General features: G+C 44.2%; 1 protein-coding gene across 1 annotated transcript in view; it reads right to left on the minus strand.

Annotated features, from left to right (window-relative positions):
- Nucleotides 1–417: 417 nt before the first annotated feature.
- STX8 (syntaxin 8) overlaps nucleotides 418–19,667 on the minus strand; it is a 202,855-nt gene continuing 183,605 nt past the window's right edge. The window contains exon 8 of the mRNA XM_066586661.1: nucleotides 418–707. Coding sequence (XP_066442758.1) covers nucleotides 640–707 — 68 coding nt within the window. The 3' untranslated portion in view covers nucleotides 418–639. The remainder of the gene's footprint in view (nucleotides 708–19,667) is intronic.

Here is a 19,667-nt window from a genome sequence, read left to right on the forward strand (position 1 = left end):
CCCCAATAGAGACTGTAACTTAAGATCAGTACAAGAGAAGTAATGTACAGTATTTACATGGAGTCGGTATATACAATGTAACACAATGTAGTTATGGACTGACAGAGCTTGTTCTATAGATTAATGCTACATGTAAAGCGGTGCTCATCATTGGACATAACTGGTGGCTCCCCCTCTCTACTTGCCCGGATCCGGAGTGGTTCTGCCTGGTTGTTAGAGAACAGCTGTTTTCAGGTAAGTGGGTATCACGCAGGTCTGGGAATGGCTGGGCGTTGTCCTGGTGCGTCTGTGAACACTTATATACACTTCGTATATATTGTTCTAAAATGTAGACTGTAACCCAATCAATGCCAGATTTCCTTTGAACATAACCTGAAGTGGCACAGTGAGAATACCCCCAAACCTGACATGGCCTCATTCACAAGCTCATAAAACGTAGCTTTATTGTGCGTTAGCGATTGAGAGGGTGTAAAAAGTGTAAAGAAGCGCCTCGGAAGGTTGGAGTGGTTACATTAGTACATCCATTACTGCGAATCCAGTGGAATCATCAATATCTTCAGCCTCTTACAGGACCATCAGTACGCCAAGTCAAAGTGCCAATGTACCCGTTACCGGAAATGCTGCGACTTGCTCCACCAGTCACTTTGTAGGCCAAACCGCCACGACGACTATTGCGATGAGAAGTAGAACGATGACCACCATCATGGCTGCAAGAACAGAAGAGGAGAAAAGGTGATCACTCAGATGACAATCATGTTATTGACAAGAGCATTAAAGCCCTTCCCCATCCAGTGGTAGACCACAACCGACATTCAGATGTCCCTAAATGTTTCAAACACTGCATATTTATGTATGTATAGATAGATAGATAGAGAGACAGACAGGAGAGAGAAAGTGAGAGACAGACAGGAGAGAGAGAGAGTGAGAGACAGACAGGAGAGAGAAAGTGAGAGACAGACAGGAGAGAGAGAGAGTGAGAGACAGACAGGAGAGAGAGAGAGTGAGAGACAGACAGGAGAGAGAGAGAGTGAGAGAAAGACAGGAGAGAGAGAGTGAGAGAAAGACAGGAGAGAGAGAGTGAGAGACAGACAGGAGAAAGAGAGTGAGAGACAGACAGGAGAGAGAGAGTGAGAGAGAGTGAGAGACAGACAGGAGAGAGAGAGAGTGAGAGACAGACAGGAGAGAGAGAGTGAGAGAGAGTGAGAGACAGACAGGAGAGAGAGAGTGAGAGACAGACAGGAGAGAGAGAGTGAGAGACAGACAGGAGAGAGAGAGTGAGAGACAGACAGGAGAGAGAGAGTGAGAGACAGACAGGAGAGAGAGAGTGAGAGACAGACAGGAGAGAGAGAGTGAGAGACAGACAGGAGAGAGAGAGTGAGAGACAGACAGGAGAGAGAGAGAGAGACAGACAGGAGAGAGAGAGAGAGACAGGAGAGAGAGAGTGAGAGACAGACAGGAGAGAGAGAGTGAGAGACAGGAGAGAGAGAGTGAGAGACAGGAGAGAGAGAGTGAGAGATAGGAGAGAGAGAGAGTGAGAGACAGGAGAGAGAGAGAGTGAGACAGACAGGAGAGAGAGAGAGTGAGACAGACAGGAGAGAGAGAGTGTGAGACAGACAGGAGAGAGAGAGTGAGACAGACAGGAGAGAGAGAGTGAGACAGACAGGAGAGAGAGAGTGTGAGACAGACAGGAGAGAGAGAGTGAGAGACAGACAGGAGAGAGAGAGTGAGAGACAGACAGGAGAGAGAGTGAGAGACAGGAGAGAGAGTGAGAGACAGGAGAGAGAGAGTGAGAGACAGGAGAGAGAGAGAGTGAGAGACAGGAGAGAGAGAGAGTGAGAGACAGGAGAGAGAGAGAGTGAGACAGACAGGAGAGAGAGAGAGTGAGACAGACAGGAGAGAGAGAGAGTGAGACAGACAGGAGAGAGAGAGAGTGAGACAGACAGGAGAGAGAGAGTGTGAGACAGACAGGAGAGAGAGAGTGTGAGACAGACAGGAGAGAGAGAGTGTGAGACAGACAGGAGAGAGAGTGTGAGACAGACAGGAGAGAGAGAGTGTGAGACAGACAGGAGAGAGAGAGTGAGACAGACAGGAGAGAGAGAGTGAGAGACAGGAGAGAGAGAGTGAGAGACAGGAGAGAGAGAGAGTGAGAGACAGGAGAGAGAGAGTGAGACACAGGAGAGAGAGAGTGAGACAGACAGGAGAGAGAGAGTGAGACAGACAGGAGAGAGAGTGTGAGACAGACAGGAGAGAGAGTGTGAGACAGACAGGAGAGAGAGTGTGAGACAGACAGGAGAGAGAGTGAGAGACAGACAGGAGAGAGAGAGTGAGAGACAGACAGGAGAGAGAGAGAGTGAGAGACAGACAGGAGAGAGAGAGAGTGAGAGACAGACAGGAGAGAGAGAGAGTGAGAGACAGACAGGAGAGAGAGAGTGAGAGAGAGTGAGAGACAGACAGGAGAGAGAGAGTGAGAGACAGGAGAGAGAGAGAGTGAGAGACAGGAGAGAGAGAGTGAGAGACAGGAGAGAGAGAGTGAGAGACAGGAGAGAGAGAGTGAGAGACAGGAGAGAGAGAGTGAGAGACAGGAGAGAGAGAGTGAGACAGACAGGAGAGAGAGAGTGAGACAGACAGGAGAGAGAGAGTGAGACAGACAGGAGAGAGAGAGTGAGACAGACAGGAGAGAGAGAGTGAGACAGACAGGAGAGAGAGAGTGAGACAGACAGGAGAGAGAGAGTGAGACAGACAGGAGAGAGAGAGAGTGAGACAGACAGGAGAGAGAGAGTGAGACAGACAGGAGAGAGAGAGTGAGACAGACAGGAGAGAGAGAGTGAGAGACAGGAGAGAGAGTGAGACAGACAGGAGAGAGAGTGAGACAGACAGGAGAGAGAGTGAGACAGACAGGAGAGAGAGTGAGACAGACAGGAGAGAGAGTGAGACAGACAGGAGAGAGAGAGAGGCAGACAGGAGAGAGAGAGAGGCAGACAGGAGAGAGAGAGAGGCAGACAGGAGAGAGAGAGTGAGAGGCAGACAGGAGAGAGAGAGTGAGAGGCAGACAGGAGAGAGAGAGTGAGAGGCAGACAGGAGAGAGAGAGTGAGAGGCAGACAGGAGAGAGAGAGTGAGAGGCAGACAGGAGAGAGAGAGTGAGAGGCAGACAGGAGAGAGAGAGTGAGAGGCAGACAGGAGAGAGAGAGTGAGAGGCAGACAGGAGAGAGAGAGTGAGAGGCAGACAGGAGAGAGAGAGTGAGAGGCAGACAGGAGAGAGAGAGTGAGAGGCAGACAGGAGAGAGAGAGTGAGAGGCAGACAGGAGAGAGAGAGTGAGAGGCAGACAGGAGAGAGAGAGTGAGAGGCAGACAGGAGAGAGAGAGTGAGAGGCAGACAGGAGAGAGAGAGTGAGAGGCAGACAGGAGAGAGAGAGTGAGAGGCAGACAGGAGAGAGAGAGTGAGAGGCAGACAGGAGAGAGAGAGTGAGAGGCAGACAGGAGAGAGAGAGTGAGAGGCAGACAGGAGAGAGAGAGTGAGAGGCAGACAGGAGAGAGAGAGTGAGAGGCAGACAGGAGAGACAGAGAGAGAGACAGGAGAGAGAGACAGGAGAGAGAGACAGGAGAGAGAGACAGGAGAGAGAGACAGGAGAGAGAGACAGGAGAGAGAGACAGGAGAGAGAGACAGGAGAGAGAGACAGGAGAGAGAGACAGGAGAGAGAGACAGGAGAGAGAGACAGGAGAGAGAGACAGGAGAGAGAGACAGGAGAGAGAGACAGACAGGAGACAGATAGGTGATAGATAGAAATGAGAGACAGATTGGAGAGAGAGACAGGAGAGAGACAGACAGGCAATAGACAGAAATGAGATGGACAGACAGATTGGAGAGAGATAGACAGGAGACAGATAGACAGGAGACAAATAGAGAGATAGATTTGAGAGAGATAGATAGATAGGAGATAGATGAATATCATTAGAAATCAATAGTCTTATTATATAAATGTAGGCACTATCAATATAAATATAATTACTGGATTATTACAAATGATCTTCCCGATGTCAAACACTCAGAACTCATGTTTAATTTTCAAAAAATTGCAAATAAATCATCATGATTGATCATTTTCATGTGTTTTTGTTCAGTAACTCCAAGAAATCCACAAAGAGCTTCCCCAAGCAAAATAAATAAGAGCTGGGGAGCGTGCGGGTGGCAGGGAAATTGGATTGGAAAGGGTTAAGATAGGCCATTAACTATGGAATGCTGTTGGTCCGACTAATCGCACCCCCACTGATCAGCTGTTTGAGGGGGTCTGCAGCCTGGTCATTGTTTATATTGTGTCCTACTGCATACCACCATACTTTTAGTAGTGGCTGTTCTTGTGAATGCATGTGATAAATCAATGGGGGGGGGGGGGGGGATTTACTAAGTCAGTGCACTCCTTTTCATGTATTAGAAGCACTTCAGCACCTCCAAGTGCTTACAAGGAAGTGCTTGCCAGGTCAGCTTGGCGTACATTTCTGGCGTAATTTCTGCTAGTTTTTTGCCACAAATTATACATACATCTGTTGGTCTGGGGCAGCCACGCCCTCTTCACAAAAGTCCCGCCCACTCTTCAGAGAATTGGCGAAGCACGCAGAGAAAGAACACAGACTTTTGGCTCAAGTGGGGCTGGCATAAAACAGCTAATTAGTGTCCTCAAATATGTTTTACTGATGGTATTGTGCAGTATGGAGACAGCACAGCAGCCCCAAACCATCCTGCTCCCTACACCAGGCTTCACAGCTGAGATGTAGTTTTGGTGTTGGTGTGTAGTGTGGAATATTGAGGGCAAACGTGAGACGAGCTGCAATGTTCATTTCTGGACAGCAGCGACTTCTTTTGTTGCGTCCTCTCGTGAAAACTATTTTATTCCAACTTGGTTCACACTAACCAGTCTTTCTTGAGAACAACAGATTTGTCAGCAACCAGGCTTTGTGTGCCTTTATTTAATGGCATGTAAAGCAAAAATAGTGAGCTACTGTGTTAGCCATAAAATATGTGATATTAAATACACTTGTATAAAAAAGACAAAAAAGTACTATAGAGGTGATATCTTTATTGGCTAACCATAAAAATATTTGCAAGCTTTTGAGGCAACGTAGGCCGCTTCATCAAGTCGACTGGAAAGCTTGTAAATATAATTTTTCCAGTTAGTCAATAAAGGTATCACCACTTTTTTTTTTTTTAAGAGGGCATTTAACATTGCGCACATTAATGGGTAAAGAACACTGGGAACCTCTACTTCTAATCTAATTTTCTTAATTGAAACGCCATTTGCCAATTAGCTCTTGGAGAAGTCATTACTTTTTCCCACTTCATTGTGAAGGATTCTCAGTGTGCTCCAAAAAAGACATGAATGTAGAACTCTTTGTGTTATTAGTTTAGTAAGATTGCGTTTGTCTAAGGGCTTATTCAGACGACCGTATTGTGGTCGGGTATTCATGCCCAGCCGATATACGGTGTCCCCCTCTGCAGGGGGAGGAGGCTGGAAGAGACGGAAGCTGTGCACTGAGCTCCCGCCCCCTCTCCGACCCTCTGCACTATTTTCAATGAGAAGGTGCGGGCGTGGCTGGGGCTAAGTCCCTGGGACCTAGCTCCGCCCACATTCCACCCCTCCCATTGCAAATAGTACCAAGGAATGGAGAGGAGGCGGAGAGAGGGTGGGAGCTCAGTGCACTGCTTCCGTCTCTTCCAGCCTCCTCCCACTGCAGAGAGGGACACCGTATATAGTCCGGGCGTGAATACCCGGCCGATATACGGTCGTCTGAATAAGCCCTATAATTGTAACTTAGACAACATTTTATCAGTAATCAATGCCGAAATCCAGGTAATTCCAAGGGGGTCATTTAATTTTTCTTGCAACGATTATTAATTTTATAGTATTGCAATCCTCCCTGCCCTTTCTCCTACAGCTTTGTGTCAATATTCACTGTAATTTTTGCATTCTATTCATTACCTCAAAAGATCAGGATGATATTCTGCAGACCCCCCACCCAACTTATGTGATTATCATTAATAAGCAAGATGGATCACTAGTAGAGATGAGCGAACACGTTCGGCCCCGCCCCTTTTTCGCCCGAACACCGAACTTTGCGAACACTTCAGTGTTCGGGCGAAAAAGTTCGGGGGCCGCCGTGGCAGCGCGGGGGGGTGCGGCGGGGAGTGGGGGGGAGAGGGAGAGAGAGAGGGCTCCCCCCTGTTCCCCGCTACTGCCGCCCGCGCCGCCGCGCATCTCCCCGCCCCCCGGCGGCACCCGGACACTTACGCGCGAACACTGCAGTGTTCGGCAAAGCGGGTGTCCGGGTGCGGATGTGTCCGTAACGGACACGTTCGCTCATCTCTAATCACTAGTAATTTATCAATTACATTTGGCATTTATGATCATTGAGAAGGAGCTAATCTGTAGCCTCTCCAAGGCAACAGGTGGCAGCAGAGTATTGGGAGGGGTCACTTAAAAAATGAACCTGGATCAATCATATGAGCTGTACATTCCTTTCGCTACATTCCCCGGTCTGACCACGTTTTAGCCCTGTTGTAATTACGCGGTCTATTACTGCAATTTCATGGCCTGTGCCACCAAGACAGCTTTGAAGTGTGGAGGCCTGAACTCCACGGGACCTCTGATGCTATCCTGTGGTATCTGGCGTCAAGACGTTTAAAGGGCTTTCTCAGAAGGCAGCATAGTGCAGCGACAGTGATACGGATTTCAGTGGTCTGCCACTTAAGAGTTAATTTAAGGCAGTATTTGAACGCTGACACGTTACATTGTATAGCGCACAGCCAACGCTGCAGCAAGGAGTCTGCGGGTGCTTTCACACTGGACCCTTAACCTCCCAACAGCCGTCCCAAATCTTGCACATCCACATGAATGCCAGGATACAAGGTGTCCCAGCAGGACATTGTGCTGTCGGTCCGCTCATCTTCTTTGCATTGCGCAACCTGGTGCCGTCTATTCCCCAGGTAAGAGACGCACAAGCGCTCAGCTGTCCGAATGAGATGCAAAGAACCACGTTTATCAGACCAGACCACCACCTTCCGTGGCGCCATGATCTGGAGTTCTAATGCTCACATGCCCACTATAGACACTTTTGGTGGTGGACAAGGGTCATCATGGGCACTTTACTTGGTATACAACTACGCAGCCCCATACGCCTCCAGCATTGTGTTTTCTGACATTCTTCTATCATAGCTAGCATTAAAAGGGTTTTCCAGTCAAAAATACCATTGATGACCTATCATCATGGTTTCAATGGGAGCCGTGCCTGCAGTTACCAGCGCCGGCCACTGCATGGGAGGTCGGCGTGGAGGCTTTCACTGCGACCTCTGTTATTGCTGCGCTGACAGCATGTACCTACACAGTTAACCGGCTGGGGTCCCAGGCGGCGGCCCCTGGCCGATCAACCACTGACGATCTATTCCTTATGATAGGTCATCAATAGTATTACACAGAAAAACCCCTTTAACCTTTTCAGTAATTTTAGCTACAGTAGGTCTTTTGGACCTTTGTGGGGTTGGGGGTGGTGACAGTCAACAGGAAGCTCTGCCGTGGGTTTGTCCACGAGGTCCCGAAGACTCGGAAGCGACTGAATGAATCAACAACAACAGGTCTTCTGTTGGACTGGAACAGATGGGCTAGCCTTTGCTTCCTAAATGCACCCATGGCCCATATCTCCTATTGTCCCTCCTTAGATCACCTTTGGTAGGTACTAACCACTGCATAACCTGTACATGGAAGAACTGAAAGAAGTGGTCAAGGATAGGAAAGCATGAAGAACATTAATCCATAAATTGACCGAAAGTTGGCCTTGACTGAACAGATAATCATCATTATGACCAATCACTGCAAGGCCGGTTGTTTAGGATATGCTCTATCCTAGTAGCACGATTTGACCCTTGTTGCTCAGATCGTTACATTTGCCTATTTTTCTTGCTTCTAAAACATCAACTGCCAGAAGCGACTGACCACTGGCTGCCTGATATATTCCACCCCATTCAGGTGCCATGACCATTGTTAATCCCTTCACCTGTCATTGGATTGAGGCTGGGTGCCTACGCTGTGGTAACTGCATGCATCCCAAACTCCATCCACCCTTGGCAGACAAAGACCGCACAGCCTTGCCAACAATAATCGGCAACATCATGTCGCTATTGGCTGCGGAGAATGCAGTATGGAAACCCAGCCTCAATGATGTGGCTGATCAGCGTATATTAAAGAGGTGCTGCACATTTAGCTGGGTTACCACATTGTAGCATATGCAAATCGCACCAGCGTAAAGCATCATAAATCAACTTACCCTGCTGTTCGGGCAGGTGACAGGGAGCCAGATGCTGTATTTTTCATACTCCTCCTATTCTCGTGGTGCCCGCTGCTGAAGTCCACTCCCTTCACAAAAATCTGACTCTTTTCAGGAGAGCATATGCAACGGACTCTAAAAATACTCCAATTTTCGATCTGTGTGTGGACTTTACAGGCGGGGAAACTCATGAACTGAGCGATTTCTGCAGGAAGCAGACAGCTCTATTCCCACTGCAATGGCCAGGGTTGGTATTGCAGGCAAAGTTCCCATCCACTTCAACGCCTGCAATACCAAGCCTAGCCACTGCAGTGAGAACGGAGCTGTCTGCTTCCTGCATAAATCAGGTCAATGGATGAACACACTGACCCAGAGAACAGTTCACTGATAGTCATCACTACTGAGGACTATCCCAAGGCTAACCGTCAATAGCTTACAACTGGACAGCCCCTTTAATTATTTAGCAAAAAAATGGAATCTGGATTTTAAAAAAAACCTGACAACTCACATCTGTTATTGCTTTGATTAATTCGAAATTTTTATGGCGAGCCCCTATGGAGACAGTGACTGATGCAAGTGAGGACAATCTCCGTACAGTGCTACGGATACGTAGGCGCTACATAAAGGCATAACAGTAGAGCTGGATTGATAGATATGGGCCAGACATATATACCATCTCTAAAATATAGTATTTTTTGTAAGATTTGATTTCTCCCAGCTTCATCCACTCCTGTAAACTTTTCTCCCATTATAACATTTTTTTGGTTGTGTTCTTCGCGCTCCATGGTAACATTAACCCTCGCAATGCTTGAGAGACCACCAGTAACAAAAGGCAAGGGCGATAGATTATGGAATATATCAAAATAACAACAGCACTAACGTTACAAGGGCTTTCTCAACGGCGCACAAAGGAAGCAATTGTAGACTGCCACTGTAAGATTCAGAGCCCGGTCTCCCTGGCATGGTGGTATTTACATTGTCAGCTCCCCGGCTCGCTGTGCGGCTGAGAACCTGCTTCACATCCTGGCACCCATTCAAGTAGTGTGTGAACAAAAAAAGACCATCATAAATATGTCTTGTTCTGACAGCCTCCCTTGTGTATTGGCAAGCTTAGAAGCAAAAGTCTGGAGCATTCAACGCTGTGGTTTTGCTGATTTACCGTGAAGGAACACTCCGAGGTGTCACTCTCCCAAAGTGTGGAGAATATGGTATCAATTAAGGGGGCTGCACTAATGGGTTTTTAATAAGGGGAAGGGGTTTAATGGGGGAAACAGGGATTCATCCTCCTTTTTTTTTAACTATTCAGGTTATACAACTGTTCCCAGAAAGAAAAGAGTCAATGGACCATGCGAGGGGTCAATCATAAGGAGAGTTGTAGAAAGGTACCTAAGATGTTATTTTCAAATTGATAAAGTAATTCATCCATTGCCCTGAAATCCTTGGTAATGAGATGTAAGAAGGCATCAGAGGGCCACAATAAGGAGCTGAGGCGTTCTGCCTACTTTCTTCCCACCCAACATTTGTTTGGGGAAACCTGCCCTAATAAGTACAAAGTGTGTGAACTTATACAGCAGGTGGAATGGCTGCTTAAAGGAGAACTCGCACAAGTCCCAGGCTTAAAAGGGTGTTTCTACAGTAGTTGCAACAATAATCCAAAATCTGCCCTGGCAAGGCAACCTCTTGAGATGAGACCCTACAATCAATGGAAGTCTTCAAACAGAGGCTGGGCAGACATCTGTCTGGGATGATTTAGTGATCCTGCACTGAGCAGGAGGTTGGACCCGATGACCTTGAAGGTCCCTTCCAACTCTACCATTCTAGGATTCTAGGGCGATCAATGAGTGGAGCAGGTTGCCACAGAAGGTGGTGAGTTGTCCTTCAATAGAGGTCTTCAAACACAGGCTAAACAGATATTTGTCTAGGATGATTTAGTGATCCTGCCTTGAGCAGGGGGTTGGACCCGATGACCCTGTAGGTCCTATCCAACTCTACTGTTCTATGATTCCTGGGTGTTCAATCAGTGGAACAGGTTGCCACAGGAGGTGCGGAGTTCTCCTTCAATGCAAGTCTTCATACAGCGGCTGGACAGACATCTGTCTGGGATGATTTAGTGATCCTGCACTGAGCAGGGGGGTTGGACCTGATGACCCTGGAGGTCCCTTCTATCTCTACCATTCTAGGATTCTAGGGTGATCAATGATTGAAGACTTCAATTGAAGGACAATTCACCACCTCCTGTGGCAACCTGTTCCAATCATTGATCACCATAGAATCCTAGAATGGTAGAGTTGGAAAGGACCTCCAGGGTCATCAGGTCCAACCCCCTGCTCAGTGCAGGATCATTAAATCATCCCAGACAGATATTTGTCCAGCCTCTGTTTGGAACAGGTTGCCACAGGAGGTGGTGAGTTCTCCTTCAATGGATGTCTTCAAACAGAGGCTGAACAGATATTTGTCTGGGATGATTTAGTGATCCTGCCTTAAGCAGGATCCTGTCCTGTGGCAGGACTTAAAAGGCTAACGTTAAATGTACAATACATTTCAATGGAGAAATATCAAGTGATTGCAAGTTCAAGGCTTCTAGTTGTACTATAAGAAAACATAAAAAAAAAGTTAAGCAAAAGTTTAAAAAATGTTTGAAAACGTGAAAATATAAAAATTTTAAAAGAAAAAACCTTTTCCCATTTTAACCATAAAAAAAATCTAAACAAAAAAACAATTGGTGTTGCTGTACCCATAAATGTCCTAACTATTAAATTATTGCACCATTTAACCTGCAGGGTGAATGCTGAGAAAAAAAAACACACAATGCTGGAATATTTTTGTCACCCCATGTCCCAAAAATGTTTAATAACAAATGACTAAAAAGTTGCATGTTCCTCAAAATAATACCAATAAAACATCCAAAACCCAAGCCTCAACACTGCCACCTATGTGCAAAAATCAAAATGCTATGGGTCTTAGAACATGCTGACAAAGCTTTTTTTTTTAAGTAGTAAAACATAAAAAACTATTTAATTTGATGTCGCTGTTTATCTCCATTTAACCCAACTGCATTTTACAGAGTTTACAATACAATTTATGTCACAGCATTATGCCCTAAAACTCTAGCATGTGAGGGTCCCACCTCTCAGACCCGCATCAATCATGAGTTATGGCCCCACCATAAATGCAGTAGCAAGAAAGGAAAAAAAGAGATAAGCGGCCTGCGCTACGTTGTTTCCGTAACTCCTGTATCATTCAAGTGTAACACAGCAAATTCCACTGCTGTCGGTAATTCAGGATCTGCAGATATAGCATAGCTCGCCGGGCTGAGCTCTTTGCAGAACTCACTCTGACTTCTATGGGAGTTTGGCTGTTTCAGTTCTCCTGACCTACTCATAATAACTAGTGTTCCAAGCTCAGACAATAACAGATCTTCATTTGGCTATGTGGATGTAAGATTAAAGGTTATAGCTTTTGGAAGGAAATGAAAAACCAAAAAAATATCTCAGATCTTGAAGAAGTCGGAGGGGTTCCCCACTTTGGACAATGTATATTTGGGGATCCCTCAAAATAAGCTGAACAGAAATTGTCTTCCTGCTGAGATATTCAGCTGCAATGGGAGGGAAACCTGGCACTAAAAGGTTTGATTTCCCTGCAGCGCCACCATAGGATAAATGAAGCATTACAGACAGTGCCCATTCATATTTAGTGGAGCGGGAGAGACACTCTTTGTAACTGCTCTCCATACTGGCCAAGACATCAGAATCCCGAACAGAGGACCCTCCGCTATTATCCCAGAACTCCCTATATAAAAAAAAGTTTTCAACTGTACAACTTCGCTAAAGTGCAAATACCTGTTGATTCTTTGTCCTTTTGACAAAACTTTCTCAATACTATGCTATCACCATTTGTTAGATTTGTCATAAAAACACTGTTAGTGCGCAAACACATACCCAACGTTACTGCCATTACACCAAACACTCCTGGGAGCACCGGGCAAAGAGATTAAAGTTAAAGCGGAGTCGTTAAATCAACCCTCCGGGCCGCACAGCTTCTCTGATGCACACTGTACAGTAGTATACCTCATTAGTCTAAGATGCTACACCTGCTTTGCTTAAAGGGTGCTGTCTACATGAGCAGTGCCGGCCAATCAGATCAGCATGTACTGTCTTAGACTACCAATGCTCGCTATGCACAATGTGGTTCTTTGCTTCTCCAGGCCCGAAGGGTGGCCTTAGTATAACTTTCTGTGCTACTGTTTATTTGCTATTGCAATAGTTTTGCAATGGCTTTTGTTACGCTAAGCTAGTAATAGCTTTTCAATAGCTCAATGTAAGTCAACACAGTCAAGTTATACTTTGCTACATATGTAAGAAAACAGAAGCCGGAGGTTTCCGTGACATAACTTGAGCACTGAGGTGAGCTATATATACTGCCAGACTGAGTACTGCTGTATCCATAACAACTGAGGCCGCGGGAGATGTAGTCTGCCCATAATCCTTCATTCAGCTCAGAGACCATGTGACTGATTACATGACGGTGACAATATCACAGGTCCTGTCAGCACACAAGCTATGTGTAAATTTGTGAGGTGTTCTTTATTGGAGTCTCCACACAGGTGTCCAGCTGTCTCACAAGCAGGTACAAACTTCCAGACTGTGCACTACTGTATCCATAGCAACTGAGGCCGCAAAATTTCTGGGGTATGTAGTTCGCCCATCATGTGATCAGGGGGCCGAGCTAAGAGCCGGTAATTGATTACACGATGGTGCCATCATCACAGGTGCTGTCAGGCTTTGCATGTAGCTCACACAGCGCACACGGACTGATGGACAAGTGGTCATTAGCACGTTGATGACAGGAGCTCGACAACACAGCTCTTAATCATCTCCTGGCATCTGCCATGTTTTCTGCCAGCCTCTCCAAGCTCAGGATCCAAAAAACATGGCGATGCTTCAGAACTCAAGACATTCGACCAGAGAACAAAAAGCAAATGACAGATAGGAGCCAGCAGACAGATTACATCCCGATAAATCCTCATGAATCCACCAGAACATTCATAGTCATAATCACAATTAACTTACATTCTTTTGTACAAAGTACGACTAACGAATCACTCTCCTGACCAAATGAAAGATCCTTTCTCCTCTGCAACACCATCAAGACCGATCCTACAAGAACTTATGATATGGATGTAGAACGGGCAGTGAAGCTTCTACATGGGAAAGTGACCACTGTCTAGTAGAGAACAAGAAGATATATGGATGGAACTTGTGTGCCGGGCCTTGCCCTGGCGGTAGATCCACTCCTGGTGGCAGATGTGCTGCCATAGAAGCATTAGAGACAATGCTGTCCTCCAACAGATCTACAGTATGACTGCAGGTCTACAGAGTCCGGAGAGCTGGTATTCCCGGTCATGTAGACCACGGTCCTCCAGTTGAGTATTCCTGGAACAGATGATTATACTTACGTACATTTTTGGATCTAAAGTACTTTGACTTTGGTTTCCAACAAAAAACAAACAGAACTTTACAACTGAGAAAGTTCCTGCGGTCCCCCCTGCTTGGACAAGAACATGTGAAGTGCTCCGTTCACTTTCAAGAGGCCAAAAATGATTTAATCACAGAAGGCTACTTAAGAAAGTAATCTTAGGTAGACTTATTTTGAGGTGTGAAGTCCAACTCCTCATCCACCTGGTTAATACTGCAGGGTCTACATGATGCTTGTCTGACATTGTGTTTATGAGCCTGTAACATAATGAAACCAATTGGGAACTGGCGGCAACTGAAGGGTTAAAAGTGGCATCTGTTGGTGAAGAGGATATGAGCTAAGTGTTATATCCAGCATTTTTCTCTAGTGTCAGTCCTGCTTTAGGCTCCAAAGTCACAATCGTTCATTTAAGTTATGAAACTCTGTTACTGGACTGCAGATCAGGCACAAGCTGCGAACAGAGACAGGAATGGGCAATGATTGGCTGGCTGGGAAACAGGTAATATGTTCTGCTGGCATCACCCTGCAGTGCCTGTGCCCGTCACAAATCTGCTACATCAGCACAGATTTACTTAAAGTGCCACTGCAATCAGGCAAAACAATTCTCATGTGCTCATAATCTTACAGCATCACACTGCAGTATGCATATTCTGATACACTGGGGTGAAAAGGGGGGGGGGGGGGTTGTTAGGCAGTATTATAGTATATTCCTGTACATAGGAGCAGTATTATAGTAGTTATATTCTTGTATATAGGGGGCAGTATTACAGTAGTTATATTCTTGTATATAGGGGGCAGTATTATAGTAGTTATATTCTTGTATATAGGGGGCAGTATTATAGTAGTTATATTCTTGTACATAGGGGCAGTATTATAGTAGTTATATTCTTGCATATAGGGGGCAGTATTATAGTAGTTATATTCTTGTACATAGGGGGCAGTATTATAGTAGTTATATTCTTGTACATAGGTGGCAGTATTATAGTAGTTATATTCTTGTACATAGGGGGCAGTATTATAATAGTTATATTCTTGTACATAGGAGGCAGTATTATAGTAGTTATATTCTTGTACATAGGGGGCAGTATTATAGTAGTTATATTCTTGTACATAGGAGCAGTATTATATTAGTTATATTCTTGTACATAGGAGGGCAGTATTATAGAAGATATATTCTTGTACATAGGTGGCAGTATTATAGTAGTTATATTCTTGTACATAGGAGGCAGTGTTATAGTAGTTATATTCTTGTACATAGGAGCAGTATTATAGTAGTTATATTCTTGTACATAGGAGGGCAGTATTATAGTAGTTATATTCTTGTACATAGGGAGCAGTATTATAGAAGATATATTCTTGTACATAGGGGACAGTATTATAGTAGTTATATTCTTGTACATAGGAGGCAGTATTATAATAGTTATATTCTTGTACATAGAGGACAGTATTATAGTAGTTATAGTCTTGTACATAGGGGCAGTATTATAGTAGTTATATTCTTGTACATAGGGGGCAGTATTATAATAGTTATATTCTTGTACATAGGAGGCAGTATTATAGTAGTTATATTCTTGTACATAGGGGGCAGTATTATAATAGTTATATTCTTGTACATAGGAGGCAGTATTATAGTAGTTATATTCTTGTACATAGGGGGCAGTATTATAGTAGTTATATTCTTGTACATAGGGGGCAGTATTATAGTAGTTATATTCTTGTACATAGGTGGCAGTATTATAGTAGTTATATTCTTGTACATAGGGGGCAGTATTATAATAGTTATATTCTTGTACATAGGAGGCAGTATTATAGTAGTTATATTCTTGTACATAGGGGGCAGTATTATAGTAGTTATATTCTTGTACATAGGAGCAGTATTATATTAGTTATATTCTTGTACATAGGAGGGCAGTATTATAGAAGATATATTCTTGTACATAGGTGGCAGTATTATAGTAGTTATATTCTTGTACATAGGAGCAGTATTATAGTAGTTATATTCTTGTACATAGGAGGGCAGTATTATAGAAGATATATTCTTGTACATAGTGGGCAGTATTATAGTAGTTATATTCTTGTACATAGGGGACAGTATTATAGTAGTTATATTCTTGTACATAGGGGACAGTATTATAGTAGTTATATTCTTGTACATAGGAGGCAGTATTATAATAGTTATATTCTTGTACATAGGGGGCAGTATTATAATAGTTATATTCTTGTACATAGGAGGCAGTATTATAGTAGTTATATTCTTGTACATAGGGGGCAGTATTATAATAGTTATATTCTTGTACATAGGAGGCAGTATTATAGTAGTTATATTCTTGTACATAGGGGGCAGTATTATAGTAGTTATATTCTTGTACATAGGGGGCAGTATTATAGTAGTTATATTCTTGTACATAGGGGGCAGTATTAGAGTAGTTATATTCTTGTACATAGGGAGCAGTATTATAGTAGTTATATTCTTGTACATAGGGGGCAGTATTATAGTAGTTATATTCTTGTACATAGCGGGCAGTATTATAGTAGCTCTATTCTTGTACATAGGAGGCAGTATTATAGTAGTTATATTCTTGTACATAGGAGCAGTATTATAGTAGTTATATTCTTGTACATACGGGGCAGTATTATAGTAGTTATATTCTTGTACATAGCGGGCAGTATTATAGTAGCTCTATTCTTGTACATAGGAGGCAGTATTATAGTAGTTATATTCTTGTACATAGGAGGTAGTATTATAGTAGTTATATTCTTGTACATAGGAGCAGTATTATAGTAGTTATATTCTTGTACATAGGGGGCAGTATTATAGTAGTTATATTCTTGCACATAGGGGACAGTATTATAGTAGTTATATTCTTGTACATAGGAGCAGTATTATAGTAAGTTATATTCTTGTACATAGGAGCAGTATTATAGTAGTTATATTCTTGTACATAGGGGGCAGTATTATAGTAGTTATATTCGTGTACATAGGGGGCAGTATTATAGTAGTTATATTCTTGTACATAGGGGGCAGTATTATAGTAGTTATATTCTTGTACATAGGGGGCAGTATTATAGTAGTTATATTCTTGTACATAGGAGCAGTATTATAGTAGTTATATTCTTGTACATAGGAGCAGTATTATAGTAGTTATAGTTTTGCAGAAGTCAGGAATCTAAATGAACCTGCAACACCTTACACTACAGTATTCTCTGCCATGTATATATTTGTCATTATATCTATGTCCTGAATAAAACAATGTGCTGTAATTAATTTTGAGCTAGGACACGTGCTTGGTGGTTTGCACAAAGCCTGTGTTCTAACCGCAAGATGGACGGAAAAATGTCAGACTGATGCTCGGTGACTTGTTAGCACTATGTTCAAATATCAGCAAAACCACAAAGGTCTGGATTGCATTTCTTCCTTGGCCACAGAAGGATTTAGAGAAGAAACAGGGTAGACAAAGAACGGGCTAGAGGGATAGGGAGAAATTTACATACAGAAAAAGACATCCTGTCTTTAATATTTCTACTACTTGAAAGTGTACCTCAACTTTCAACTACCTTTTCAGAATAAGTCGTCAGTAGAAATGAGCGAACGTACTCGTTTAGGGCAATTACTCGATCGATCATCGCTTTTTTCGAGTAACTGCCTAATCGGGCGAAAAGATTCGGGGGGTGAGCGGGGGGGGGGGGGGGGGGGGTTGCAGAGGGAAGTGGGGGAGAGAGAGCTCCCCCCTGTCCCCTCCCCCATGCCGCCCCCCCGAATCTTTTCACCCGAGTAGGCAGTTACTCGAAAAAAGCGATGCTCGATCAAATAATTGCCCTAAACAAGTACATTCGCTCACCTCTAGTCGTCACATGTATACATGAGGAATAACCCTATTTCTGGCCTTTATATGACTTTCCACCCATCGCTAGCTCTCAAAGGCAGAGAAGCAGCAGCAGAATGGAAGACATAGAGGTGTGATTCCAGTACTTGTTAGACAGTAAAACACCTACCGTGTTTCCCCGAAAATAAGATCTACCTCGATTATAAGCCCTACTCTGATTTTCAGATCAGCATTGCATTGAATGGCTGTGATTGGCTGAGCTGCAGCGCTCGAAAACCAATCAGAGCAATCTTTGCTGGAGGTGCAGTTTTAAAACCCTTTATCAGCAAACGATTCACTATCGGCGCTGAAGTCTGCATGGAAGGCTGCCGGAGTGCAGGACCCAGATGAGTATAAAACACCCCTCCGAAAATAAGACCCTGTGCCTCTTTTGGGGAAAATATTTATTTAAGACAGGGTCTTATTTTCAGGGGGTAAACACAGTTTTAGTAACTCCAGTACTGTGTGTGTGCGCGCCCTCTCTTTCTGCTCGCCAATCATTATTTCTCATACGCAGAGAAGCAGTAGCACCATGGAAGACATTACAGATAAGAACTGAGAAGAATCGCTGTGATTTCCTTCACTGCAAAAGAGTAAAACACTCACTAATAGCTCCAGCAGTAGGTGTGTGTCTCTGTTCGCCTATCATTGTTTTTAATATACAGAGAAGTAATAGCAGCATGGAAGACATTATAGAGAAGAACTGAGAAGGATAGTTGTGATTTCTGTATCTCTAAGGGTGGATTCAGACGAGCGTGCTTATGTGCGCACAAAACCACATGTCTATTAGAACCATTGGTTCCCTATGGTGTGTTCACATGTCCGTGTTTTACAGGCGTGCAAACGTGCGCACCTGTAAAAGATAGGAGATGCGTGCACCATAAGTCCATGGTGCGTGTAAATGTTCCCTATGTGGAGTCTCCTTGTCACTGAACACTGTGACAGCACTGCCAATCAGATACAGCCCTTTCAGCAGGCGTGGATTTAAAATCCCCGCCCGCTGAAAGAACTTCAGAGCAGTGACGGGACCCAAGCTGCTAGACGCGCCTGAGCCACAGCAGAGCAGAGAGGTGAGTATTTATTTTTTTACACCAGGTAGGATTGATTTTTCAGGGAAGTGCTTATATTTAAAGCCCTTCCCTGAAAATCACTGCAGGGGTGCCGGTATTGCGATTTCTCTGCCCCAGCTGTGGCAAGGGTTTTTATTACTCCCCATTGGGAGTCCCCTTGTCACTGCTGTCGCAGTGTTCAGTGGGACTCCCCGCGGGGAATATTTACACGGCAGCGACGGAGAGGTGAGAGTATGTATGTATGCATGTGTGTGTGTATATATATATATATATATATATACACACATACATACACATACACATACATATACACACACACACACACACATATATATATATAAATAATATGTAGACACACACAATTTTTTTTCACAAACCAGGGATGATTTTCAGCGAAGGGCTTCTATTTCAGGCCCTCCCTTGAAAATCACTGCAGGTGTCACCGGCACCCTATTGCCTCCAATGTGGCCGCCGGCAGCAGCCACGGCTGCATTGAAAGCAATGCTGCACGGACCTGCATTCACGCGTTAGTGCAAGTACGTGGGCGCGCGGTTTTGTGCACACCTATGTACTGAATGCACCTTAAGTCGGTCAAACACCTACTATTTGCTCCAGCAGCATCTCTGGACATGTTTCTGTACTTCTCTCTCACCCAGGTCCTTCTCTATTGTCTTTCCCGTTTCTTTAGACTTCTCCACGCAGCATTTAATGTGATCTGTCAGGGAGCTGTTAGTCTACCTTGTCTTGGATTTTGGTAAAATTTCAGTGAGTGACCCATTTAGGAAGTAGAAGGGAAGAGGAAAGGGGGCTGAGAAGTGGAAAAATAGTCACTTTTCCCTAAAATATTAATTACGAAGTTTCTTATCTTCATCTGTACTGCTGATTTATGCAAAGTGTGTTGAAACCTCATTGAGCATTCAACCTCAAAAGTGACTGGACCTTAGTTCT

Source organism: Eleutherodactylus coqui, chromosome 13, assembly GCF_035609145.1.
Source record: "Eleutherodactylus coqui strain aEleCoq1 chromosome 13, aEleCoq1.hap1, whole genome shotgun sequence".
Taxonomy (NCBI): domain Eukaryota; kingdom Metazoa; phylum Chordata; class Amphibia; order Anura; family Eleutherodactylidae; genus Eleutherodactylus; species Eleutherodactylus coqui.